Source organism: Aspergillus glaucus (assembly GCF_001890805.1).
Source record: "Aspergillus glaucus CBS 516.65 unplaced genomic scaffold ASPGLscaffold_9, whole genome shotgun sequence".
Classification (NCBI taxonomy): Eukaryota; Fungi; Ascomycota; class Eurotiomycetes; order Eurotiales; family Aspergillaceae; genus Aspergillus; species Aspergillus glaucus.
Window position 1 is genome coordinate 735,323 of NW_019170461.1, and position 25,076 is coordinate 760,398.

The 25,076-nt window shown below is 47.7% G+C and overlaps 8 protein-coding genes across 8 annotated transcripts; 2 read left to right on the top strand and 6 right to left on the bottom strand.

Annotated features, from left to right (window-relative positions):
- Window positions 1-9,840: 9,840 nt before the first annotated feature.
- Window positions 9,841-10,155, bottom strand: ASPGLDRAFT_35241 (uncharacterized protein; the record flags this gene model as incomplete). The annotated part of the gene is made up of 2 exons (XM_022544538.1): window positions 9,841-9,945; window positions 10,009-10,155. The coding sequence occupies 2 exons, from the start codon at window positions 10,153-10,155 to the stop codon at window positions 9,841-9,843; spliced, it is 252 nt and encodes an 83-aa protein (XP_022401475.1).
- A 1,715-nt stretch (window positions 10,156-11,870) lies between these two features.
- ASPGLDRAFT_46689 (uncharacterized protein) lies at window positions 11,871-12,430 on the bottom strand. Its single transcript, XM_022546500.1, has one exon. It carries the CDS (start codon window positions 12,322-12,324, stop codon window positions 12,127-12,129), a length of 198 nt encoding a protein of 65 aa, XP_022401476.1. The 5' UTR covers window positions 12,325-12,430; the 3' UTR covers window positions 11,871-12,126.
- Window positions 12,431-12,791: 361 nt separating this feature from the next.
- On the bottom strand, window positions 12,792-13,315 carry ASPGLDRAFT_57715 (uncharacterized protein; the record flags this gene model as incomplete). The annotated part of the gene is made up of 3 exons (XM_022548273.1): window positions 13,246-13,315; window positions 13,100-13,192; window positions 12,792-13,025 (listed from the first exon to the last, which is right to left on the bottom strand). Exons 1-3 carry the CDS (start codon window positions 13,264-13,266, stop codon window positions 12,792-12,794), a joined length of 348 nt encoding a protein of 115 aa, XP_022401477.1. The 5' UTR covers window positions 13,267-13,315.
- A 204-nt stretch (window positions 13,316-13,519) lies between these two features.
- On the top strand, window positions 13,520-15,701 carry ASPGLDRAFT_46690 (uncharacterized protein). The gene is made up of 6 exons (XM_022546501.1): window positions 13,520-13,999; window positions 14,068-14,157; window positions 14,213-14,622; window positions 14,682-14,873; window positions 14,926-15,020; window positions 15,088-15,701. Exons 1-6 carry the CDS (start codon window positions 13,606-13,608, stop codon window positions 15,524-15,526), a joined length of 1,620 nt encoding a protein of 539 aa, XP_022401478.1. The 5' UTR covers window positions 13,520-13,605; the 3' UTR covers window positions 15,527-15,701.
- Window positions 15,702-16,098: 397 nt separating this feature from the next.
- Window positions 16,099-16,988, bottom strand: ASPGLDRAFT_170708 (putative ABC multidrug transporter; the record flags this gene model as incomplete). The annotated part of the gene is made up of 3 exons (XM_022542724.1): window positions 16,099-16,431; window positions 16,479-16,578; window positions 16,629-16,988. 3 exons carry the CDS (start codon window positions 16,986-16,988, stop codon window positions 16,166-16,168), a joined length of 726 nt encoding a protein of 241 aa, XP_022401479.1. The 3' UTR covers window positions 16,099-16,165.
- ASPGLDRAFT_1516992 (uncharacterized protein) lies at window positions 16,947-18,163 on the top strand. The gene has a single exon (XM_022542283.1). It carries the CDS (start codon window positions 17,419-17,421, stop codon window positions 17,986-17,988), a length of 570 nt encoding a protein of 189 aa, XP_022401480.1. The 5' UTR covers window positions 16,947-17,418; the 3' UTR covers window positions 17,989-18,163.
- On the bottom strand, window positions 18,022-19,461 carry ASPGLDRAFT_46691 (F-box protein). Its single transcript, XM_022546502.1, has one exon. The coding sequence runs from the start codon at window positions 19,443-19,445 to the stop codon at window positions 18,114-18,116; it is 1,332 nt and encodes a 443-aa protein (XP_022401481.1). The 5' UTR covers window positions 19,446-19,461; the 3' UTR covers window positions 18,022-18,113.
- Window positions 19,462-22,608: 3,147 nt separating this feature from the next.
- On the bottom strand, window positions 22,609-24,868 carry ASPGLDRAFT_1472792 (putative LysM domain protein). The gene has a single exon (XM_022541918.1). It carries the CDS (start codon window positions 24,640-24,642, stop codon window positions 22,774-22,776), a length of 1,869 nt encoding a protein of 622 aa, XP_022401482.1. The 5' UTR covers window positions 24,643-24,868; the 3' UTR covers window positions 22,609-22,773.
- Between the last annotated feature and the right edge of the window lie 208 nt (window positions 24,869-25,076).

A 25,076-nucleotide genomic window follows, 5' to 3' on the forward strand; every position in this document is an offset into this window, starting at 1 on the left:
AGGACACATGAAGTTTGTCCATCAGCTTTCGACTACTCCAGAACGCTATGCTGAGGTTAAGCCTCTGTGGCGCGGCTTGAGAATACCTCGCGACCATACCAGGACCCTGCGCTGTTTGTATTAGGTATCAACAAGCTTCACTCGAAGGCACCAATTTTCAACGCATCTCATCTGATTCCACACGCACCCAATGTTATTTTGGGGATATCGACTCGCTGCTATTAGGATGCCTCGTTATCTGGTTACATGCTCTTGGCTATTGGACTTTATTTCCGATTATCGTCACGTCAAGAACCAAAGTATCAGCACGAATGGTATTACCTCCTATCGACAATCCTGGAAAGTTTTTTTTCTCTCGATGGTCGATATTCGACGAATACCAGAGGAAATCGCAATAAGCCAAGACTTGGGACTCTCCGCGAAGATGTGCGCAGAGTCGGGAAAGGCTTCCTTTGGGCGTGGTAGATAATCTATCTGATGTCGATGTACGCCGAATTTTGCGGTGTTAGTATATCCCTATTGAAGAAGGATGATATGATGCTAACATAGCGATACAGATATTGCCGGAGCCATGAAGAAGTGTTCAAAGTGGTATGGAAGAGCCCAAGTGCAAGCCAGAGGAAAACCAGGCAGTCAAACCGCTAGAGCAGGTCCAGTATTACGAACTCTTGCTACATCGCTCTCTTCACCGATTCGCCGTATAATGTCTTCGGTTCATTTTGCCTTGAGAGTTGCTGGTCTGGTGTCCTTTGGTTGGGGGCTCTTGACCATTGGCCATAATGCACCATGACTCCCGCGTCATGGTCATTGGGCCGGGACTGGAGCTGAAAGAGAAGCGTACATTGACGATATGGCACAGGAAATGAGCCCCATAGAGTCGATTCTGGCTTTAGTGGAAGCAATTGCTTCTTCTCTCATCCACGCACAGAGTATTGCCTGTTCATATCTCTAGTGCGCATATGATGGGAATAATATTCTCATACTGGAATCAGACATCCAAGAGGACTTGCACAGGTAGGTACTTTGCATAAATTATATGTTAGTATCTCATTCCGTCCAAGCATAATACGATACTCACATATACTACTTCGCAGATATATAACAACAATGTTCGTACCATATTGCGTGCAAAGTTCAAGACGTTTTGGACATTGTCCGCGGCTGGCCTTTGTCTCTTTACATGCTATCTGACCGACCCTGTAGCCCCCCCCCCTCTATTATCGACAAGCTCCGTCCTTCAAGGGAAATGTCATATCGATGCGACAACCATATCGACGAGAACATATCCTGAAACGCTGACTATGTACTTGGCTGTGAACCAATCGTGTTCAAAAGATGAACCCATCCGACAATGCAAGATAATTGTGGCCCCCTTTTACATGCCATCGCCAATGCAAAACGCCCAAAGCTTTGGTCGTGTCTCCCGATGACCGCGAGTGGGCAGAAACCGCTGAAAGGGAGGAAGTGAAGACCAACACCATCCACACACTGCCCGTTAACACGCCGCCCGTCAACACGCAGCACAAGCGACAACATAATGCGCTACAAGTTATCATATCCACGATTTCTATGCATGATGCGAGCGATAATATATCCTCTTCAACTGTCTGCACAGAACGCATCTGTGCCACTATGGAATATTGACCACCTACAACCAGATAGTGTGTGTGTGTGTGCGGCGCGTCTCTAGCTACACCTTTGAGGCGTCGCCAGTAATTTATCACAACCAAGACTCCCAGCTTGGCCCCATTACGTCTCTCAGCACCCGCGAAGCCGTCTTGTACATGGCCGATCTGGCCGGAAATGGAGACAGGGACTCGAGGTACCCGTGGAAGCTAAAGATAGTTTGGTGTGTAATCGCCAACATCCCGGAGGATCTACCATACGCTATTCTGACCATATTAGACCAATAGGTCATGGATTCCGCCTGCAGCAGGGAGCAGGGCCTATGTCCTCATATTTCATCGATTCCATGCCAGGCAGAGCTAATGGTAACCTGCTCGTCATAGAGGCAGAATGCCTCTTTTCTTTGCTGGGGCCCGTGGTATTCTACGTTTCAGCATCGAATTGGAATGATGACAAGTCATTGTCCTTACCCAGCTTTAATTCGCTTCTGGATACATTGTCTGTTAGTATGCCCCGCTCTAGAGGGAAATGAGTTACTGACATGGCTTTACAGGCATATACGCTCTACATACCAGTTGTTCCCCGCATTTTATGTGGCTTTTATATACCAAACTGCCGACCATAATTGTCGCCTATCGACAGTGAAAGGATTTTGGGATGGTTGACGCCCGTGATCCAGCTTGTAAGAAAATCAAGCAAGGACTCGCGTATGTTATCGCATGACTCAGGTCTCAGCATGAGAAACCTCTCTCTCGTACTCGAACTTCCCACCCTTAGAACATATCTCTGCCGGATTTTACAACTTTACTGGCACAGTTCGCTCACGCGGGGGTATACAGTACAGTATGATACCCTGGACACTTTCACGCCGCATGCTGACCAAGATACTTTGTCCTAGGATTCGGTCAATTGGCGCTCTACATAGACGATAACAGATCACTTTGCGTCTGCTTGGAACATGACAACAGACCGTTGGAGAGCATGATTTGGTACAACGCTCATGGTCATTAATATAAACGCTCTTCCGAACACAGTGATACGTCAGGAATTTGCCTTGGTTGTACGCAAACCCAGACACCGCGAGTGGAGGCTTGGCGCTTCCGTATTACTAGGAATGCAGGTTATGGTATCAATCTACTGGTGGTGGAAGCGAAATGCTTCTGTGTCGTTCCTGGTGTACCATGTGCTACACTCTACGTCCCCGGATCTCAGTGATGGTAAGTCTATATCTTTGCCCAAATCAGTCGTCAAACCGCTTAAATAACGATGGAAAGATGTTTCAAAAACCAAGCTTGTTGAAGTGGAGTGGTGAAACTATTTTCTGCATTCCTTGAGCTACGAGGATCCCAGTGCAAGCGCAACACTTATCCACGCCTTTTGGAATTTCCGCTGTACAAGCAAACCATGCTTCATCCTCGCATTTGGTTGGTAATAACGCTCACTGTGGCTCCGATACTCTTGTTCTTCCCACCTTATGGGGAGTTTCAGTTTCAGCCCGGACACACTTTGACGCAGTCCAGTGACACGCTTTCTTCGACATTGAGAAGGTTCGACGCAAGTAATATCGAATTTTCCTTCGAGCTTATGGATAAGACTTCCCCTACCAGGGGGTATGACCACTCGCGCCGGACATGGGCTTCAAAGTAAAGGATATTTTTATCAGGTTAGTAAGGTACAGTTATGACTGTTGTCTCATGGCGCTGACACGCTATAGATCCGATCTCCACGACGATACAAAACGCAATGGTCGTTGCAAGCAAGACGAGGATCGGCAGACGTTGACGGGACTTCCCAAATCTGAAGAGCCCGCGTCGCACCCCGCGTCGAGTATAGAAAAATGATTCCTTTACCGACTTTAATCCGACTTCGTCAGCACCAAATATTTAAACACGCACACGGACACAGTCACGCATCACTGCAATTTCAACAGAGTTACGGGCCCACGTGTTTTCACTGATTAGTGGCGGGTTCAAAGAACATCCATGCCTGCAACAGGTGAGCAGTCACTTGGAAAAGTCCGAAGCGTTGCACCGATATGGTGATTACGCCGACAGACATCGCCACGGGCGACCCATGTTTGGTTTCGAGCGAGGGACAATCGGCTTCCCTACGTGGAACGACCACGATGGATGGCTGATGTGTCCCGGCTTCCAAATCTTATGAGTCTTGCCTTTGCACCAATTCATGGTCTGAAATTCAACGCGCACCGGCCATATCGTTCCTTCCCAAGCACCGACTGACTTTCACCCTGTAAACCGGGTATCACCAATTGTATACGGCGATGAAGTCTTTTGCAGATTCCCCTACTGTAACCTTGCCTTGACAAAGCAATTGAAGGCATGAAGCCTTTTTTGGCTCTTGTGACGATGAACAAGACGACGATCAACTGGACAAGTTATGGGTCCAGTCCTCCATACGAACTGGTATCAACCAACCGTATTGAACGCACCAATTTGCGACTACACGAACTCTGTCATGACAGGGAATTTTGGATCAATGTGAAATTTATCCTACATCCCCTCGAGAATATAATGAATCGCGAAGTACGGAGCAACTTGAATTTTTGTGTCGCGTCGTGTGTGCAAGCACCTGTACGCAAGAGTCATCCACAAAACCCCAATCTGCAAAATAAGTTGACAGGACACTGAATATCCCAAAGCCCAACTCAACTGGGACCAGGCCCCAAACTGGGAGGTAATGCTGGCGCAGACCCTTAGTCACCATTAAGTCATTGGGCCGTCAACCTCGTTGGGCAATCCTAAACTCCGTGAAGGTGCGCCTCAACCTTATAGGTTGTCGCAGCGATACAATCACTTGGACGGTAAGTACATACCACAGTCAGGAACGCAATTATCGATATTAACAGTCACAGAAGCCATAGAAAACAGCGCGTGAGGTTCGTCATGTGGATGGCAATTTTGTCGGTAGTATCAATTGAGATTTCAAAGAAGCAATGCAGAGGGACATATAAATATCAAGACCACTGCAGACGGCTGAAATAATAGCAATCCTGCCAGGGATAGACGCCAGATGCCAATTACACAGCGTGAGTCACATATCAGGTCAGACTTTACGGTCAATAACTGATTGTATTGCAGAGATGGGAGAAGTCATGTCGGTTCCTGGAAGAATGTTCAGCTACTGAGATCTGATGCCCGGCATTTATGTTATTTCTGTCCGGGATGAGCCTTCGATACTCAAGACGAGACATGTCTCGCTGCCACTCCTTTTGTTGGTTTTATCAACGTCAACCGACCTAAATCAATGCATTGTCTGAGAATTACGACCAAATATTCCCGGAATGGTCGCCGCAGACCAGTACTTCCGAAGGATATTGCAAACATAGGGACTAACAACTGGAAAGTGAAGACCAATCGCACGATGTAAATTCTGGCTGGGATCCTGGTAATTTGGCCGCCATGTCGTGTCGAAAGATTGACATGCACTCGCCTGACTCACTCGATATGTGAATACCGCAGCACACCCTCATTCCCACTGTCTGCAGGCCACAGACCTCTGGGGAACCCCCGGTTATTTATAGTTGTGTCCCACTGGACAGCTTTGACGATCACTCTCCGACCATACTAATCGGTAAACGGAACGTCTTGCTCTACAACGAATCATCACGTGGTGCGATCATTGGACTCATCTTACAAGTTTTCGAGACTCGGGTTGAAAAGAATGAAGTCTGTGAGATCCTACGACCAATAATGGTGGTTCGCGAATAGCTATGATGTGCTCTGGTCTACGTGGACAATGCCATAACCTGTCACCTGATGTTGTTGATAAACTTGCATACTAATGGTGCGTTTTTATTATTTCGCTTCAGCCCATGGACCAACGCTTTAAGGAGAATACTACAAATCCATTGTGCTGCTTGGGCTTCCAAAAATTTGGATGAAAGGTCGTATTCTTCTCACCGTACGACCTTTGATTGAAAGGTCTACGGGCGAGGCTTGTGGCTGACAATGATGCTATATATGAGCATCCCAAGCTGCGTGTCTTGTTGGTTTCTTGTGGAAGTGAGTTAGAAATTCACGAGCTTCTCCGTTACTTGCTGATGGTTATTGTTAGCACGCTTTATGTACAACGGTATGCTCATGAAGCTCCATGCAAGCTCAGAACCGACGGGGAACATGTGCCGTTAAGCTCATTTATTGATACAATCGTGTATCAGTTGAAATGAGAATGGGCATTGGTGTAAGTACTCTCACCACAGATTGATTATTCTTTATAGCACTAACTGTGAGTAGGGGTTGCTTGATACTTCGCATTGAAGGTTGCAAGAGACTTGACATGGCATAGCGGGATACCACAGTAGAGAATGTTGTGCCGATTTTACAGTCACTATATATGATCAAGACACCTTGTGCATGACTAGCCAATCTGCCTTGTTCTTGACTATGTTCAAGTAGCAGAAACCGCGTGCAAGAGCTGTTGAGAGACGGAGAGCAAATAAGGCCGACTTGTGATACTCAGCAGTATGAAACGCACGATAATCCATTCGGCTAATTTTGACTCAACAATACTCGACTAGGAGGTAGCAGAGATGCTGAGACAGGCGAGAGCGTCTGCCTCACCAATTAAAGCGAGAGTTCTACTTGCAATAAGCAGGATTGACCTCGTCCTAGCACCGTCATCAGGATTCGTTTGGTGAATACATGGGACCCAATTGCGCCTCGTAACAGCGCTTCTTGGTCAGGAGTATCTACGTCGCGTGCTACCGTCCTAATGTTAGCATCTGGGCACGCCAGAAACGTGCTCATGGTTCTGTACAATCCACCAAAGCGAAATAAGAGACTGTAGGAACAGGCTCCGACTTTCCAGGGCTCGGGTTTTTCGTTCACGGCCATATTTGAAGCCTCTTCTTGGCCTACCTGGCTCGAGGCCGGATCTAAGGACTTCCCACACTCCCTATGGTCGGTGCCAGCGGGATCAACAGTCTCGGTCCCTCCGTTTACCCTGAATATTCTGGACAAGTCAAATGAGTACAAGATTGCCGATATTTGGTCTAACATTTACCGCTACTTTCCCGCATTTAGGGACTGCCTAAGCCCAGAGGAAATTAATGAGGAAAGGAACGTGATCACCGTGTTGGACAGCCTCCATACCTTGCTTGGAATATTCTAGGGGGCCCTAGATCCCGTCGGAAAGCCGAACGATTGTTCGGTTTTTAATCTCCATCTGGATCAAGGCAACCGTCAGCGTTGGTACAAATGGGATCGTAAAAATCACAAACCATGACGCCAGATACGAGCCTCCGAGTCCAACTCTCCTAGGTATGCATACGACTATTACAAAGATCTTGCATACCATCAGATAATTGGTTCGGGCATTGATGAACACAAGTCGTGTATGCTCTCATCAATCATATCATGTCAAGATCCAGAAACTATTCAATGCTGTCGAAAAAAAATATATTTAAATGCGATCGCGAGATCAGCTGCATTGATGGGTGCAAAAATAGGCATTTCGCTTGTTGTCATTTGATACATAACATTGTGGGTTACAGCCAAGAGTACCAGGAGAGCAATATTACGGCATGGCTAGCCTCTCAACCAACGCTGTCGCGGACAAGCATTTGGTGAGCCATCCCATGCGTTGTTTCCTATACACCCTCCATTGTACGAAAGCTGATATTTGATGCAGTCGAGATACACAACGGCGAATGACCCGAATATGCCATTGTTGAATCGAGACCCCCCTTCAACCCGTTCTAACAATGGTGCCACACATGTCAGCGACTTCCTGGGAGGATCATGCACCAAACACCAGCACAGTGACGAGGTGTTCCTCTGTCGATATAAATCCGTTTTACAATAAAATCGTTTGGCTAAGCGGAAGCATCGTTTTAGGGCTTCATGTACCTGGCTGAAAGAATATGCCCGATCTCCCACTCAACTTGAAATTCACCGAAGGTGATAGACGGACTGAGAACGGGTTATTTAATCTTTGTTGGAGAGCCCACGGTGATGGAGCGAGACCACTCTCCCATCACCAATGGTCACGAGAGATAGCTAGGAATACAGCACAGTACCAACTATCATGCTCCTTTTCGGCCATAGCCTGACCCACAATCTTTAATGACGATGACCTCCATTTTTGCTCTTTTGTCTGCAAAATACAATCTGGTATCATGATGACTCCAGTTTTTGCAGCCTGCAACCGCAACACCATAGACTGTCTTCATCGGTTGAATGGACATTGTTGTCTAGGTGTCAAGCAGTGCAACTTCAAGCATGACCCGGGCAAGTTCGAAAGGCATAAGAACGACAGGATCACAGTCTCCGAATTTGAGAAGAGGCACGCCTGCGGATACCCTCTCAATGCTGTTGTCGATTTCAAAAAAGAAAACAATTATCCATATATAAACTGCTCAAACTTATTTCTGAATTGACCTTTCGGCTCTAACCTTATTACTACTCGTTGTGAATCTTGAGCAGACCAGCTAGCAAAGGTCGACACAGAGAATTAATATCTCCAATTCGTTCAAAGCCTTGCTTCCGGAGTTGTACTTGTTGCTATGAAGCACTGTACATGACCGAAACTCATCCGGAATACCGATATGATTTAGAAGGAAATGAAAGTGCACGAATAAGAGGCAGCCACAACAAGTGTTTATATAAACACAGCCCCCAGGGTGTATATTGAGGGCACTACGTGAACGCCATCTCGCTTCGTAAGTATGACGATGTTTAGTCTCCATTGGATTAGTACGGGACGGACTTTATTAGGAGCTATTGCCATGAGCTTTCTAGTTCAAAAATCAAGTTTTCAAATCTCAAATCGAGTGAGATATACGACCCCCTCTGTATCAACCCTGCTGACCCCCTCAGGGTACTATTCTGGTTTTACGGATGCTGAACGTTAGACATGAATCCAAATGCCACCGGATTGACGGACCCTTTAATTCCAGCACGCGCTTTGACATGGAAGATCACCTTCCGCAAGAATTATGATGTTACTTCAATATGCACAACGCAATCAGGGCAGCAACTGACAGCATGCGAGGATATCTGAATGTACTTTTCAACCTCTGTCAGGTGCTGCCCTAGTACCACCGGAACAACAGGGGCAAGCTTCAGTGCTGTGAAAGAATTCTTCAAGGCATTCTTGAGAACTGAAAGGTCGCCCCCCCGAGAGGAAAATGGGTAGGTATCTTGGTGTCGTGAAGGTACCGAGCAGAGGTTGCGTGTGACAGTCTTGACTAACTGACACGCATCTCAAAGGCTATGGACATGGCTCAGCTACGCTCATCTGTGCCCTGGCTTTGTTCTAGAGACAAAGCATCTTACACATTAACCAGCATGTGCGATCAAATAGAGTGCGACGTGCAGACGACACAATCTTGACTTTCTCTGACCAAGCGGTAGCAAGCATCTTGTCCAAGTTCATCTCAAGCCCCGAGTGGGAAGCCCCTGGATCCGTTGAATTAGGAATTCAACATACATATCAACAGATCTTTTCGGTACGATAAAGCAAGTCGACTCAGCTCATCACAGGTCAACCACGGGAGCACTGAGCATTACGTCGGTCGATATTGAATGACCTGCGATTGGGCAGGAAGACAACACAACCCATCGCACTGGCTATGCTTTTTCGACTGTCGTTCCCCTTTGGTTGTGTATAAGCTGGCATTCTGTGATTTCACAAATATAGTCAGTCTCATCTCGGGCCTTGTGGAAGAGTTCAGATGCTTTAAATGTTTTCTTCCTTGTCAATTGGTTGAATTAAGGACATGAAGTGCACCGAATCCCACGATGAACGATACAGTATCTGGTACATGGGCATTCTGGCACCCCTGCTCTGGGCTTTTTCAGGTTCATTTCCACTCCCAAATGCTCGGTTACTCTGTCTGGAGTCGACACAATCCAGTTTTTATGTTGGTTTTGGAACCCTTTATAGTTGATAACATAGAATCCAAATTAAACACTGGTTTGATTTCTTTGACAGTTATCCAAAGGAGATCATTTTAAGATGCCACTCTGATTATCCTTTCAAGAAGTTTCATTTGTCAAGCTTCAAAAAAGAAATATATAATGTCCCCATCGCGCAAAACCCCTCCAAACAACTCTGTTGAAAACTGAAACAACAATCTGGAGACACACTCTGAACACACTCATAGCAAAAACATGTCCCGTCCGCTCACAAAAAACCGTGGCCGCGTAAAAATTGATTCATTGTTCATAACTGATCCATAATAGTCCCATGAGCTCACGATCCGACCTCGAGCCAATCCCACTGGCACCAATCGTCGGAGGTGATTTCAGCGCTACAATAGCACTTGCCGCCGGTGCAGTAGCCCATTCCATCAGAGCACTGGGTTTACGAAATTCACATTAGCAATGTTCAAAATATGTTTGGGGTATACCATCAACTTACACTGCAACATGTGTCTAAATCGGCTGAAGGACAGTCATGGGCAATCTGAGCCCTCGGAAGGAGGTCGCTGTTTTGAACAGGGCGGGGAATAGCAGTTGTGTAGCTAACGCCGAGAACAAGAGGGATAAAGGCAAGGGTGAGCTTCATCTTGATAATGGTGATTCAAATTGATTTTGGGAAAGGAGGTTTCAATGCTGGAGTTGGAGTTGAAGTTGCAGTTGGATGACTTTGAAGAAAGAGAATCTTTCCTTGAATTTATAGCTCTCGCTCTCAGCACTTCTAAAAATTTCTCGTGGTATTCAAACATTGTCATATAAAACCTGACTAGATCGGAAAGAAGTGAAGCGGAGAATGGATTCAGGTCAGTGTCTAGGCACCGCTATACACAGCCTTGATGATCTAGGTTGGTCGAACTTCATTTCTTGGAAGCCCTGCAACACTAACAGGTGGATGCATTATTGCGCACGTATATGGAGATGTGTTGGAAAAAGTCGGCAATTGACAGGCTACGGCTGGTTTCGTATTTACTACTCCCCTGCGTGGTGTTGCTGAACAGAACTATCCTGATTTGTTCCCGAGGAGTTTATGGAGGGAGTCACAACATTGGGGAACTGTTGGATTCTGGCTATAAAATGTGTTATTGTTTAAGAGGAGAGTAATGTTTATACGCCTTGGGTATGGCTATTAGGTTTAGCCTGTATGTGGTTTGGGTGTATGTACTGTTAGGGCATTTGATGCATGTTCAGATTACGGCACAAAACAGTACTTCCTGGATCGACTAGAACATTGCTCTCGCAACAAGGCTCCTCATTTGGGGGAGCAACAACAGAACGTCACCTGTTCCAATGAGAATTTAGACGTATCACTGTACTAGGTAGGTATGCTTCCTAGTTGGCCCTAATTCTTTCAGGCTCCACCTGGATACCTCACCAATTGGTCAGTCCAGACCGTCTACATATTCCTGCTTCTGATCGGCATCAGTTAGTTAGCTTCGCCGGCATTGCCTCGTATTTGAATGCTAAAAATATAGCTTACAGGTGCAGAATCCACAATGGTGCCCACATTCGTAAAGTGGCCTTCGCACATCTGTTAGCTTTGGACACCAAAATCCCAGACGGGCCAAAAGACTTGTTCAAAGGCGCGTACAGCACTTGGAGAGACGTATACAGAGTGTTGAAAAGTAATTATCCAGATATTCCGTTTAAGGTGGCAACCGATACTCCGAGTGACTCTGCCAATGGATACGAACAAGGCTAAGGCCAAATAAGAATCCAGCGCGACCATTATCTGCACGATCTACCCAAGATAGAAAAAGGTGGAGTCCAGCAAGGTGGAGTGTATAGATCTGAGGCTCACGATGAAGTTCGACCCGGAAAATACTCAGTAACTAATTTCCGGCCATGGTATTCCCTCTCTTTCTTTCAGTCGATCGCGGCTTTCCCGAAACGGTGGCTGAATATCCAACCCCACTTTGATCGACCATCATTCGCGCAGTGATCGGGTTCTGGTATGAAGGTGAAGAAATAATCCGGGGTTTACCCATCGGATTGGACAGTAAAAAATGGCACGCACCGGGATATTTTGGTTTTCAGGTAACAACGTGTGAAGTTATGTACAGGCATAATTATGACCAAGGAATGCATAGGACTGTTATGATCTGAACTGTCAACATCAAGATGGGAATTGATATTGTATGGTCACCATGACAGGCATGTATTTAGTTATACTGAGCAACAAGGACATTGTTTCAAAGGGCCTGTATACCTGTCACATGACAGTCCTTGCCTACAGATATCCTCACAGCCCTAGATAGCTTTCTCTTCCTATCATCATTCATCATATAAGCTTCTTTTCTTCATTTTCCTTCGCTATTTCGTCCTCCTATCTATTTAGGGCTCAGTCAGGCCTTATTTTCTGACAGATACTCACATTTTGGTATTCAGTGACGGTAAAGTGGACCCTGCTCAGTGAGTTACAATGTCAGCAAATCACATCTGAGTCACTGTTTGGCCCCAGTAAAGTTCGACCCTCTTCTGCCAACCCTTCCAGAGTCGAGAGGCTCTGGACTTAGCTTCTATTTGAACATGAGCCCATCGATGAGCCCTTTTATCACACGTCTTACAATCTAGCAGTCTCTTTGACATCCGCCGCAAGCATATTCCCCATCTCTGAATCCATCCTCCCAAACATCTCAATAACACCCCTTTTCAAATCATCCGAGACCCCCTCCAAACTCCTCGTAACATTCGAAACCCAGTCTCCGTTCCGCACCATCAAATACTCTCCTCCACAACTCCCTCGGCTGCACATAGTCATCCTCAGTATCCGGAATTTCATTTAGTCCCAGAGCGCCCCCCCCCCGGGAAACCACTCATCATGTCGCACCGCTTGCGCAGTTGATACAGTCTCGCTCTTAATGCCGCGGGGTATGGATCCGTTGTGAATGTAACCCGGCGTTGTACCGTAATTGGGAGTGACCGTGGCCGCGCCGTCGCGTTGGTAGGGAGCGTTTACTGAAGCAATGGGTTGGTTGGGGGTGTTGGTTGTTTGCGCTGAGACGGTATCATTGGGCGTCTGGGTATAAAAACATGCATACTTGGAGCACTATATGATGTTAGGCGGTCTTCTACTACGAAGTAGTTGGTCGGATAGTATTCATCGGTATCGGCTCAAATGAAAGGAAGATAGAAAGAGATTTACATTCTTATTCAGCGTCATCTTTCCAACAGGGATCAACGGAAAGTTCTTATTGATGCCAGACCTTGGTAATAATCGAGCAACTCCTATGTATGGAAATCCGGATTTACACCGACAAGGCGCGTGGCCTCGTTGAAGGACGCATTGCCTATTTCTTGCAGCGGACGGAGGTGGAACTTGCAGCACTTGAAGGATCCGTCGGGAGCAACTAGCTTGGATGTATGCACACCAAAGCCTGTGATGCGGCGGACTGAGGCCGGGATGCCACGAGACCCAAAGAGGTGAGCTAGAGCATGGACGCTTTCGGGGTTGTGGAAGTCCTAAAACTGGTGTATTTATTAGCCATGAAAAAAAGAGAAAAAAAAAAGAAGAAAAGGCTAAGGACGATGCTTACCATGTTTCCATCGGGACTATTTGACTGCGGATGCTTTTTGTGGCTGCGGTTTACCGAGGGGAACTTGACAGGATCCCGGACGAAGAAAACAGGCTGTTGAAGTCATTGTCAGATTCTTCCCCATGACGCCTGATAAAGCGATTCACCCAGTTGGCTCCAGTAGGCATTTGGCATATAATAGAGGCTATATCACGTACAGTAGCATACCTAGGAGGTAGGCCTCGCTCATCTGCGAATTTCCGGCAAGGAGGGTACATATTCTTTTATATCAAGCAAGGGACCAAGGAAAAATTAAACAGCTCATCACGACTCAATGTTACACATAGTCGATGACAATGATCCTTACGCTTGGGTAAAATTGCCCGCTCATTTCCAATTTTGAACCTCATTGGGATAAGGTCATACGGTCCGGAATATATAATGAATTTGGAAACCTAACCTGTCGCTAACTTTTCTATTGTTGGCTATAGGAAAGGCGTGAAATTCGACATTCTTCATTCTTCGACATGGGCTACACCACGCTATGGAGGCGGCTCTCATCACACCAACTCAATATCACAATCCAGGTTTTCTCCCTCATCTCCATCTTCTTCGAGGGATATGACCAGGGCGTCATGGGAGGCGTCAACGCCTCGCCCACCTATGTCACCGAGGTTGGCATTGGCACTTCCGGTGGCACCGTGACCGACACGACGCATCAGGGGGGCTTGGTCAGTATCTATTATTTGGGATGCATTTTCGGCTGTTTTGTGGGCGGCTGGCTGGCTGATCGACTTGGTCGCATCAATGGCCTTTTCATTGGGTCGATCTTCGCTCTCGTGGGAGGTGCCCTACAGGCCGCCATCCAAAGCTCGGATTTCATGCTGGCCGCGAGAGTCATAACGGGGATCGGCACAGGAGGTAAGTAGGTATCTATCAAAAATAGATGTGCGTAGCTGGCCGAGTGCTAACTCCTTTTATATATATAGCCTTGACGGGAATCGTCCCAGTGCTAGTATCAGAAACCTCCTCCGCCAATCATCGGGGAGGGTTTTTGGGTTATGTCTTCATCGCAAACTGTCAGTGTAGCCTCTAATCCCCCGATATATTGTATAATATACCGACAGCCAGTAGACCTTGGGATCTCGGTTGCCTATTGGCTGTCTTTTAGTCTGGCATTCATCAATAACGGCCATTCGGACGTCAGATGGCGCTTTTTACTTGCCTTCCAGTGTATTCCGGCCATCATCCTTGTTCTTTTTGTCAAGATGCTTCCAGATAGTCCTCGATATCTTGCCTCAGTAGGACGCAACGATGAAGCTCTCGAGTTACTGACTCTTATTCGAGGCCACAAAACGACTCCCGGGGAGTTAGAACATGAGTATCTTGAAATTATCGCCACCGCAAGAGATAGCAAACAAAGCTCTCCTATTCAATTTGCCAAGATTCTGGTTGGCAAGGAAGAGAGACCGGGGTCGAGCTTAAGCCGACGTGCCTGGCTCTGTCTGTTTCTCCAGATTATGGCATCTTGGACTGGCATCACTGTACATAAGTCCCCCTTCATGGAAGCTTACGGTCAAGCACTTGTTAACAATTCTTCCAGGCGGTCACTGCTTATTCACCCGTCCTTCTCAGCCAGGCTGGGTACAGTGAGATCACACAGAATGGCCTCGCAGGGGGTTTAAACACGATTGGCATCATTGGGACAATTATCAGTGCACAGATTGTCGACCGCCTCGGCCGCCGACCCTGCCTTATGCTCGGGTCGGCAGTCCTATTCGCTGTCGAGCTGATTGTAAGTCGAGAAACAATGATCTGCTGCATTAAGATTAACGGGATACGTGTAGGCTGGATGCGTATACGAAGGCTCCCTTCATAGCCCCGAGAAAGCATCGCAATATGCCCCGGCAGCGGTAGCAATGCTATTCCTTTTCAACTTAGGGTGAGTAAACAGGCCTACATATTCCAAAACTATCGCAAATCAATTACTCACGCAGTGGAATATACAGATATGCCGCGACATGGGGCACTGTAGCGTTTTTGCTGCCAACAGAGATTTTCCCCTCGGACTTGCGCGCCCAAGGTAACGGGTTTGGGATCACTGGGTGGGCAATTGGGGTTGGTATGACCACGCTGGTCAACCCCATCATGTTCGACAACATCAAGAGCCGCAGCTACTTTCTCCTTGCCGGTTTGAACTTGATCTGGATTCCCACAGTATATCTCTTCTACCCCGAGACACGCAACCGGTCTTTGGAGTCGATTGAAGCCTTGTTCTCCACTTCCAGTCCATTCTATTGGAAGATGGAGCAAGCCTACCAATTGCGTGGTAATGTGCTTGCTGAAAAAGGCATTGATAAGGCCCCTGGGGAGAGCGAAAGTAAGCATGCTGCACCCCAGGGGCTTTCTCATCAAGAAACGAAATCAAGTAGTAGTATGCCCGTATAATGGATATGCTGAAGGTAGAGAACAACATTTCCTTTGCACAGGAAAATTGAGGTTCATCCATAGATTTATATTCGAAATAGCAGTTATCATTGCCAGAGTATTTAGTTGTTGCGAGGCAGACTCCGTAAGCTTGGAGCTGGGGTGATGTCGATCCTAGCAATTTGACCATAAACATCGCCATCTACCAGCCCCCAAAGACAGACGGCTATGCTGAAATCCCTTTAATATATTTTGCACACTTAGATACATTTAAGTGCAGTGTATCCGCCTCTGCTAAGGAATCATCGCTCATTCAACGTCCATTTATAGCACATCACACCCCGCAAAACACCACCAATCGACCATGGAGGAAAAGCAGAACCACCCAATGCTCCTAGTTCCTCTTAAAATCTGGGTGTTGGTTTTTAAACAGCCTTCAATTTCAGCACATAAGAGTCTGACAGAAGTCTCGAAACATTTTCGTCACATTTGTACTCCGTTGTTGTACCAGTCTGTGGATCTCAGTGTCCACCATTTCCGATAATTTGCTTCAAAAGCTGAACTACTGACACCTACGCATGGCCTCACTCTGGGTGGAAATATACATATTTGCCGTATATACTTACATCAAATAAAATATACACGAGAATCAATACACTATCAAAGATGCTGTAGCATCGCCATCGTCCAGTACTTGCCCCGTTTCTCCATCAGCCCGCCATGTGTTCCCCTCTCTATAATACACCCGTGATCGAAAAGGTGAATCATGTCAGCGTTGACAATGGTGTTCAACCGGTGGGCAATGGCGATGGTCGTTCGTCCTTTCATCGCGGTTTGTAGTGCACCCTGGTCCAATTTCTCCGAGGCAGTGTCTAGGGCAGGGGTAGCCTCATCGAGTAGATTGTATGGAACGTTAAGACGATCACCTCAAATGAAGATAGTAGGAAAAAGTCTTACAGGACTCTAGGATTACGAAGAAGAGCCTTTGCGATGGCCATGCGTTGTCGTTGACCACCAGACAGTGTTGAGCCATTGCCCGAGATGGGGGTGCCCAGACTATGTGGAAGGGATACCTTGTATCCAGTCAGTATAGAGGGAGTCATACCACTAGACCACAACATACCACAAAGTCATCCAGGCCAACACTCCCCAACGCCTCTAGAATCTCAGCATCTGACACTACACAATCATCGCTCTGCAAACACTCTCGTAAATCCTCTCCAATGAGGCAGGGATTCTGATTCACAAGTTCCAGGTACCTATAGTAGCTATCCAAGTCATAGGCCTCGATATGATTATCTCCCAGCGTGATCCTGCCAGAATTTGGAGGATAAAAACGCTCCAGCAGGTTAATCACAGAGCTTTTACCGCTCCCTGTAGCTCCAACAAGAGCGACGAAGGCACCAGCAGGAACATCCAGACTGACATCATCTAGAGTCAATTGGGAAGGACGGGTGGGGTAGCTAAACCGCACACATTCCATTGCCATATCTGCTGTAGCAGTAGGGACGGATCTAGTATTAGCCGTCTCATCAGGCGATTGCATGCCCTGGGAATCCTGGACATATTCCCGCAACTTCTGAGCAGCTGCATAAGCGCCGGCAATATCTGGGGCATGCGCTAAAAGGGCCGACGCAGATTGCGACCCCACACTGTTGCTGTAAAGCAGATGAAGAACTGTCGTATATCATACTCGCCAGTGGCGATGAGATGGACCCTGCCTGTAATCGCCGGGTGCGAAGGAGGAAGCGATGTAAGCAGAGCCATGAGTGCCCAGGCCGTTTGCGACGGCGTTGATGGCCCCCGGCCTACTGTGCTAGGGTCTCAATAGGTTTCCAGAAATTCACCCCATCCTCCATCTTGATTCTGGATTGAGATCAGCCAGTCAACCCGCTTTTTATATCCAATCTCCAATGCGAGCGCCTGCAGTGTTTTGGGCAGATTTGTACTCTGCGAGACCACACACTACGTTGCTTGTTCCATGTATGAAATTGACACCCCAGCGGCCGAACCATGCTCCGGTTGTCTCCTGCTCGTTGGCAAGGAACTGCATGGCACGGTCAGCTGACAGCCTCATTGCTTTCTTCATGTCGATAGGGACATATGGCTTCGTGTGCGAATCAAATTTCATCACAAGACCAAACGCCTCCAGAATTCGCGCTGTTACATCTGCCTCGGACGGGTCGCACATGGCTTCCATGTCACTGAACGGTATGCGGTTGAGAAACAGTTTGTTTTTTTCACGGTCGAAAGTGCCCCAGCCTCCATCGTTGTTTTACATACCCAGTATCCATTCAATGGCACGGAGAACCGCTTCGGAACCAACTGACTGGGGTTCTTTCTTGACAAAAGCAAGAACTGCAGCGGCGGTGTCGTCAACATCCGGGGTCCAGACGTTGCATTATTCGAAACTAAATCCTCCTGGCCTAAGTTTCGGGTTGAGGATCTTCCAGTCACCTTGTGGTCCCAGAATCTGGCGATAATCAAGCCAACATGGGAACTTTGAAATGAATATGCAGGGTGTGCATTACATTAATTTGAACGTTTCCCATGACCATAGTGGCAATTATCTAAAACACAACACTGAAAATATAATAATAACTATAAATCAGTCCCTGAAAACCGGAGACCCAACCCACGAATAGGCATCTCGGTCATAGACGTAGGCCTCTCGTTCCTCCTGAGTCTGATACAGCACCAACAAGTCTAGCCCTGGAATTTCCAATTGAACGTCCTTCTCCGTTGACTCTGAACAAAGCCCGACGATAACCTTTTTCAGACTGGGAAATTGCTTCTCGCGGACATCCCCGACCTTCTGTAAATGAGGAATAATCCGCGCATCAGCGTACAAAATCGTCAAATGCTCTATTGACGCTGGAAGCACGTCTACCAGCTCTGGTCTTTCTCTATCAGTCTGAGGATTTGCAGGATATGTCTCCATCGCAGCGGTCTGTGGATGCAATAGCCCGAGCAGACTATGCATACCACTCCGAAGCTTCTTCAACTTGTTGAATTGCTGCAGCTCAGTCCCCATGTACCATTCGCGACCTGTCAAGTCGTACCAAGACTGCTTTAGACGGTCATCGCAGTACAGAACAGTGAGCTCCTCAAGCGTGTCTTTATGATGCTCAAGCTCTTTCACGGCCTCCTGTGGTTTGAAATGGTCCTCGTAGTAATCAACATTCCCGAAAGTATAGTTGAATGTGCGGAGCGTTCTGCAGCCCTGCACGAATACCCGCATGGCGTCGGTTCCCATGCCACTCTCGAGGATGTGAAGATGCTCAACTGCAGACGTGCCCTCTCGGAATCGGGACGGACTCATATTCTCATCGTTTAGCTGTACGATTTGCACCTCGTGCGCCCTGTTAAAAACGCCCCCAAAGTCCCGAACAGTTCCAACAGCACAAGAAACGTCGGTGGTTTCTATGGAGAATCGTCGGAGGTTGTCAAGGCCGGAAAATTCACCCGAATTGGCGTGGTCAAACAGCTCGCATATCAGGTCGCTGAAATCAGGTCGGTATAGGAACAGGTTCTTCAGATTTGGTAGCTTGCAGAGTGAAAGAGCAAGCATCGGGTCGCTGTAGCCTTCTTTGATGCCCTCATTCAGGCGATCTTTGAATTCGATAGGGAGTGAGAGGTCCGAGACTGCTGATTGGAAGGATTCGATGTCTTCCTCTGAGATTTCGCGAGGGTCATCTTCGGATACATTCGACGTGTGAAGTTCTATAATATGCTTGGCGAGGTCTGGGTTGGTGAGTACAGCGCGCAGGAATAGGTTGTAGGGTTGTTGGTTGTAGTTGCGGTAGCTTCTCCAGAGACGCGGGGTGGCTAGTTGGTGGATTTGTTTGCACGTCCGGGATAGGCGAGAAAGGTCTGGTTTGCTTAGGAGACTGAATATGGAGTAGAAAATTTCCACGGGAATAAGAGAGAATCGCGTCATATTGTGGGAGTTTATGTGTGCAAAGAAAGTATTGGCCCTCATCTTAGCTTACACGCCGACAATATTATCGTCTGCCACAAGAAGACTGCGGATCCCCGGTGGGGCTACGACCCTGCTGAGTATGCGTATACTTATGATCACGTAGGTTGCTCTTGTTGTTTGTTCATTTCGGTTTTGCATGTTTTGGCATAGATCTTGGGTGCATGAGATATAGTTTACACATTGGTCCCAAATTCAAGCTCTATTGAGTGATCCTATCTTTAAGACATTGATGAGGCTACAGTGAATTTTCTGCAAGAGACATCTCCGATACCTCTCAATCATCTCAGTGGCCAGCTAGCGGCATCGTCTTCCAGAGCGCGACTAACTACAAAAATCGTGGGGAGTTTACTAAAAGCACATACATTCGCAAGTATTGATGGGAACTACCAATGAACTCCGATATCTCGAATGGTTGATATTCGATTTCCTTAGAACGAAATAATGCCCACAAATGGAATCTCTTGGCTAATTGCGCTGTCCATTCTACGCTGGAACCGACAACTATACCCCCTTTTCCAGTATACTTTTTTGGTCTTGCCATATCTGCAAATTACAGAACGGAATCCCTTGACCCAATGGTATGAGAGCCTCCACACCACACTTTCATTGTAATGGACGTGTCGATCTATGAATATACTGGCCATACAATCAGCATCACTTTCAAAATATTCTGAATAGCGTGGGAGCATCTGGTATTGGCCAATCTTCTGCCAACGACCCTATGACCTTGGGATTTTTGGACTGAGGGAGCAGTGACTCAATGTTGCAGACGCTGGCGGATCGATGATAGAAAACCCCACTCAGAATCCCGGACGAAGATATTGTGGTACCTTCACGCATCGATTTGGACAAGACGGTGTTGAGAAACATCAAAGTGATGTTTCTGTTTGGCCAATATACTTGACAAAGTCACACTTTCACCTATGGAATCGTCAGAACCCGCGCTATTCAAACCTATCATTTCGAACCACCCAGATCTTCAAATGTGAGAAATACAATGCACCAGATGACACCATACAGCGCTTTTCTACGGTGTGAGAAAGCTTCTGGTGCTCAGAGTTTGCAAGGACACTACCTCGCAACGCAACGTACAACTTCAATTACATACTTGAAATACAAAGTCGAAAAGCCACTGTGGCATGGCTCAACATAACTACCTGCAGATGCAGATGCAGAGCTGGGCTGGGTGGGTGGGTGATATCGCAGCAGTCAAACGGATTGGAGATTCGTGATGGTCACATCTCACACGTATAGCAATACGGCTCCCCTTCTTCCTTCTTTTAAATGACGCCAAATAGCGAGGGTATGAATGCTGGATACATGACTATTTCGCGAAATTCGAGCTTGTCTAGTCTTCCCTAGCTATATTGACACGCCATTGCAAAAACCTCAAAGCACCAAGTCACGCCCTGGTGCAGGCCAAATTCCAATTGAGAAAGGCCGAGGGAATATGATACTCATAAACGAAATGCAGAAGAAAGTGCTCGAGCAATTGGCAGAGGTTCTTACATTCACTGGAAAAGAATATTGCGGCATAAACGAGCAATAAACGTATGATAGGCCGTCTTGAGCCTGCTTACTTTTAAAACATGCATTAATACTGGGAAAGCCAAACTACATCGCGGAAGGTTTATACCTGGGACCTAAATTCCTCGTGCAACAATACTTGCTTTTCCGGGGGACCTCAGATACCCTCTCAGTCAGCAAAACGATCATTTGCCTCGAGGGAGCCGTTCCCGCTGCCCTGCCAGATGATCGACCATCCTCCCGTTCATACGGCTTTACGCTATAAGCATCACGCATGGGGACATCTCCAAGGCTGCGGAATGTCTTGCCGAATTGACTACAGGTCCGCCTACCACTCATATCGAGACAGCAAACCATACCATTCCCTAATGATGCCGTTACTATGTCCAATGGCCAGCAGCAGTTGGGGGAAAAAGTATGACACCCACAAATGGAAGGAGAAAGTGAACTTCCCTTCCTCTCAAGAAGATGCGTCACTTTACGGTTGACGAGATCTACTCACTGAAAGTAAAAGGACCCAGAGCTCCCTTTACTATTCGAAATGAAGTTCCGAGACATTCAGGTACAACCTACATTCCAGTTGAAGCCTCATTACCAACAAGATATTACATTTTGGATTGAGCGTTACAAACTGGACCAAACATGAATCTTCGATGTTCCATATAGTCGATTCATTCAAATCATGTGGATAAGTCTACTGTCCATAGGAAGACGTCAGCAATAATATCTGCTTGGTATGATATGTTCTATTGGCTATCTAATATGGACCACCCACACACAATACCGCTCAGTGATGCACGTTATGACAAAATAACTATCGCAAACCCGTACTTAGCTACATGTTCCCAGCTATATATTCTATCAGTCGAACTGCACTTGCCATGGGGCTACAACGAAGACATGAGACCCACTACAACCCTTCAAACCAGCATAGAGCCTCCTCGATGAAACCGAGCACCATAATCAGTGAGTGGGATTACCATCTAGTGAAAGCTGTGCCGCAGACGCAAATCCCCACAAGAAATTACGAACCGCCACAATAGGGTGGACATAGATACTACGGTTTGTTTTATCCCGGTGGCACGATATATTCGCGTGCACCTGCTTCTGTGTCAGGTATATCGACACGCTGATCCAAACAACTTATTTGCTGGTTGGCGATACGCGCAAAGCCAACCATACTAAAGGTCCAAAGGGCCACCAGAACGCGATGCAGTCACGCCATTCCGTCAAGTCATGACATTCCCCATCGGTTTCTGATAGATGAAATCGGAGATGAAGTTTCGTAAAAGAAATCCGTTCTTCACAAGCTTAGTCCAACAGGATTCTGGTGTTATGAAGCCGTGGCTTCTCGGAACGAGTGAAGGAGGGGCTATAGGACGAGTAAGTCATGCTCCAACACGCCTGATGGATTTAATACATCTCTGAAAGAGGAATTGAGCGAGAAGCAAGTACCATCTATGCTACCGACCTCCGATGCACTATATATATATATATATATATATCAAAGAACCAAGTCAAAATTTCCCATTGCGCCATGCTATGTATACTTAAAACAAGCATGAAAAAACCAAAACAAACGAATAATATAGTATACTGAGAAACAAAACACGATTCACTGAAGGGGGTAGTATAAAACCGATTGAAGCTCAAGCTCAAGCTCAGCGCTGGATAATGGCAAGCAAAGACATAAGACTCTGAATCGAACGCAAAGATCTATTATGTATGTACTGGCACAGAAATGATGATTCAGGATCAATCAATCATCCTTATAGCTCGATCCACCGGTGGTACGAGTCCTGCTCGTCCCGTTGCCGTGTCGATCTCCCAGGGCAGATGCGGATGATCCGGCACGGTTGTAATCTGGTTTCCTGCCGGGCTCTCCCAAGAGATTATAATTATTTCTCGATTCCAAGCTGTCGTCCATTTCGATTAGGTCGCTTTCCGTTGTTGTAGGTTGCAGTCGGCCACTGCCTGGGTTTGAGGTGGTTTGCTGGAGTTCGTTGAAGCCGGCCTTTGCGCGGGTTGTCACTTTCTTGAACCAGCCTTCGAATGCGCCGCCGATGTTATCGAGGCTGTTCGCTGCGGTACCGTGTGTGGTAGAGGTTGATTCGAAGGCGCCGCTGTCTGGGTTGGTGGTTGGTGGCGGCGGGGGCGCTAGGGTTGGTAGGTGTTGGGACAGGAATTTGCTTAGGCCGTCTAAAGCAGGCCCCGGGGCCATTGTGCTGCGGTCTAGTGTGCCTACTCCTGGGCCTGCGAGTTGGATGTTGCTGCGTTGGCGTTGGTGGCGGGCGCCGGGCTTTTTAAACCCTGGCGGACCCGCATGTGGCCGGCTTGGTGGAATGACGGTGGATTGTGAGGACTGCGAATCGTGAAGAGAGGATACGGATGATGATGCCGTGTCGGTTGTCGTTCCCTGGGATATCGATGGCGATTCTGCGTCAGAGTAAGAAATAGATTTCCGGCGCGTACGCGGGAAGAATCCCAATGCCCTTCGAGGGACACGTCCGATTTCCACGGGATCTGTAAAGTTCTCGATCTGTACCCATGATTCGGGCTTCCATACCCGGTCCCCTTCAACCTCGGTCGATGTCGCTTCTTTCCGATCTGTACCATCCGGTGCTGGGGAGATCGAGCTCCCATCGAGGCCCTCCGTACCATCCAAAAGATCTGTATTTGTCTTAGAACGAATGGGTCGCCCCTTGACCGAGCAAGAATCCACCGGTAGAAGAACTGTCTTCCTGCTCTGAATGCTATCGCTAGGCCAAAAGCCATTGGCCTTTCGAAAGATTGCTGGTTGGCAACCATATCGGATGGTAACACTAGTCATGGTGTCGGTCTTCTGGACATGGTGTATGTACACCAACGCCTCTTCATCCTGATCAGGATCAATGGTTGAGTGAACCGGGGTATCGCTGGAATCTCGCCGTTTGTGTCGTGTGTTCAGGCTAGTACTCGGCCCTGTATCCGCCAGAAGCAGCGCTTCCCGCTTCTTTGCTTGCACATACGCTTGCCGCTCCTCTCTCGTCCCAGATCCAATCTCCGGCGTCCCTGGTGATGACGGCCCCCATGACGACGGCGTACTGGTCCTCGAAGTATTCCGCATCCACGGGTCCGAACGAGACGGCTTCCTAGCATGCGCCCGCGGACTACCATTGGCAGCCGGCCGAGCAATATCACTCCCTAAAACCGAGGAAGCCAGACTCTGCAGCGACGACCAAGACGCATCCAAAAGATCTACAGCAGCCCGCGACGACTCAGCAAAACCAAGCTGATCCTTCCCATCATAACTGAACGCACCTGAAGAACCACCGCCCCCACCATTCTGTCTACCACGATTATTCACGGACTCCGTAGCTCGCGAGGGATGACTCATGGGAAGGGGGGAAGCTCCTCTTGATGTGAACGGCGATGGCGTCGCACCTCGAGATCGGGCAGTTTGTCGATCCGACGCAAGGCTCGAGGACAGCGCAGACGACGGCCGTGTCATTCCGCTATTCTCCTCCTCGTCGTCATTGAACGAGACTAAGCGGCGTGTGCGTGATCGGATTGCCGAGTTCGATCGTGAGGTTGTGTTCGTTGCGGCACCGGGGCTGAGGCCATCGCGAAGGCCGCTACTGGAACTCATTCCCGTTGGTGGAAGTGTAGGTTGTGATCGTAGGATGATTGTCGTAGATCGTTCAGATCACCTTCGAACCAGCTCTCTCAAGTTATAGACCGTCCATCGATGTCTCCTGGCAGAGACCCTTCGTTATTCGGTCGATGTTTCGCATCCGTGTCCTGAAGCTTCGGGGGGCAAGAGAGCGTAGGACTGCTCCAGGAGGCATAGATTGGTTTCCTTTTGGGATTTGTGAGTTAGAAGGGATTAGAAGTAAATTGTCTGCCGAGAAATCGAATCGAGGAATAGTGCAATAAGAAGGAGAAAGTGTGAGGTAGGAGTGAGAGTCTCCTTGATGATGTCGGCCGACCCTCGGGGGAGTGTACGTAGCCACAGGGCTGGGCGCGGGGAGGCGAGAGCTGCAGTACGGGGAAGTTGCAGCGTCTACTACAGATTAAACAGGG

Bases quoted from the DNA above. Each gene is read 5' to 3' on its own strand.
- ASPGLDRAFT_46689 (XM_022546500.1), bottom strand. From the start codon at position 12,324: ATGACTATGTGCAGCCGAGGGAGTTGTGGAGGAGAGTATTTGATGGTG.
- ASPGLDRAFT_46690 (XM_022546501.1), top strand. From the start codon at position 13,606: ATGGGCTACACCACGCTATGGAGGCGGCTCTCATCACACCAACTCAAT. The intron at 14,000-14,067 runs GTAAGTAGGTAT...TTATATATATAG, and splicing joins AACGGGGATCGGCACAGGAG to CCTTGACGGGAATCGTCCCA. The intron at 14,874-14,925 runs GTAAGTCGAGAA...GGATACGTGTAG, and splicing joins TATTCGCTGTCGAGCTGATT to GCTGGATGCGTATACGAAGG.
- ASPGLDRAFT_1516992 (XM_022542283.1), top strand. From the start codon at position 17,419: ATGCGAGCGCCTGCAGTGTTTTGGGCAGATTTGTACTCTGCGAGACCA.
- ASPGLDRAFT_46691 (XM_022546502.1), bottom strand. From the start codon at position 19,445: ATGACGCGATTCTCTCTTATTCCCGTGGAAATTTTCTACTCCATATTC.
- ASPGLDRAFT_1472792 (XM_022541918.1), bottom strand. From the start codon at position 24,642: ATGAGTTCCAGTAGCGGCCTTCGCGATGGCCTCAGCCCCGGTGCCGCA.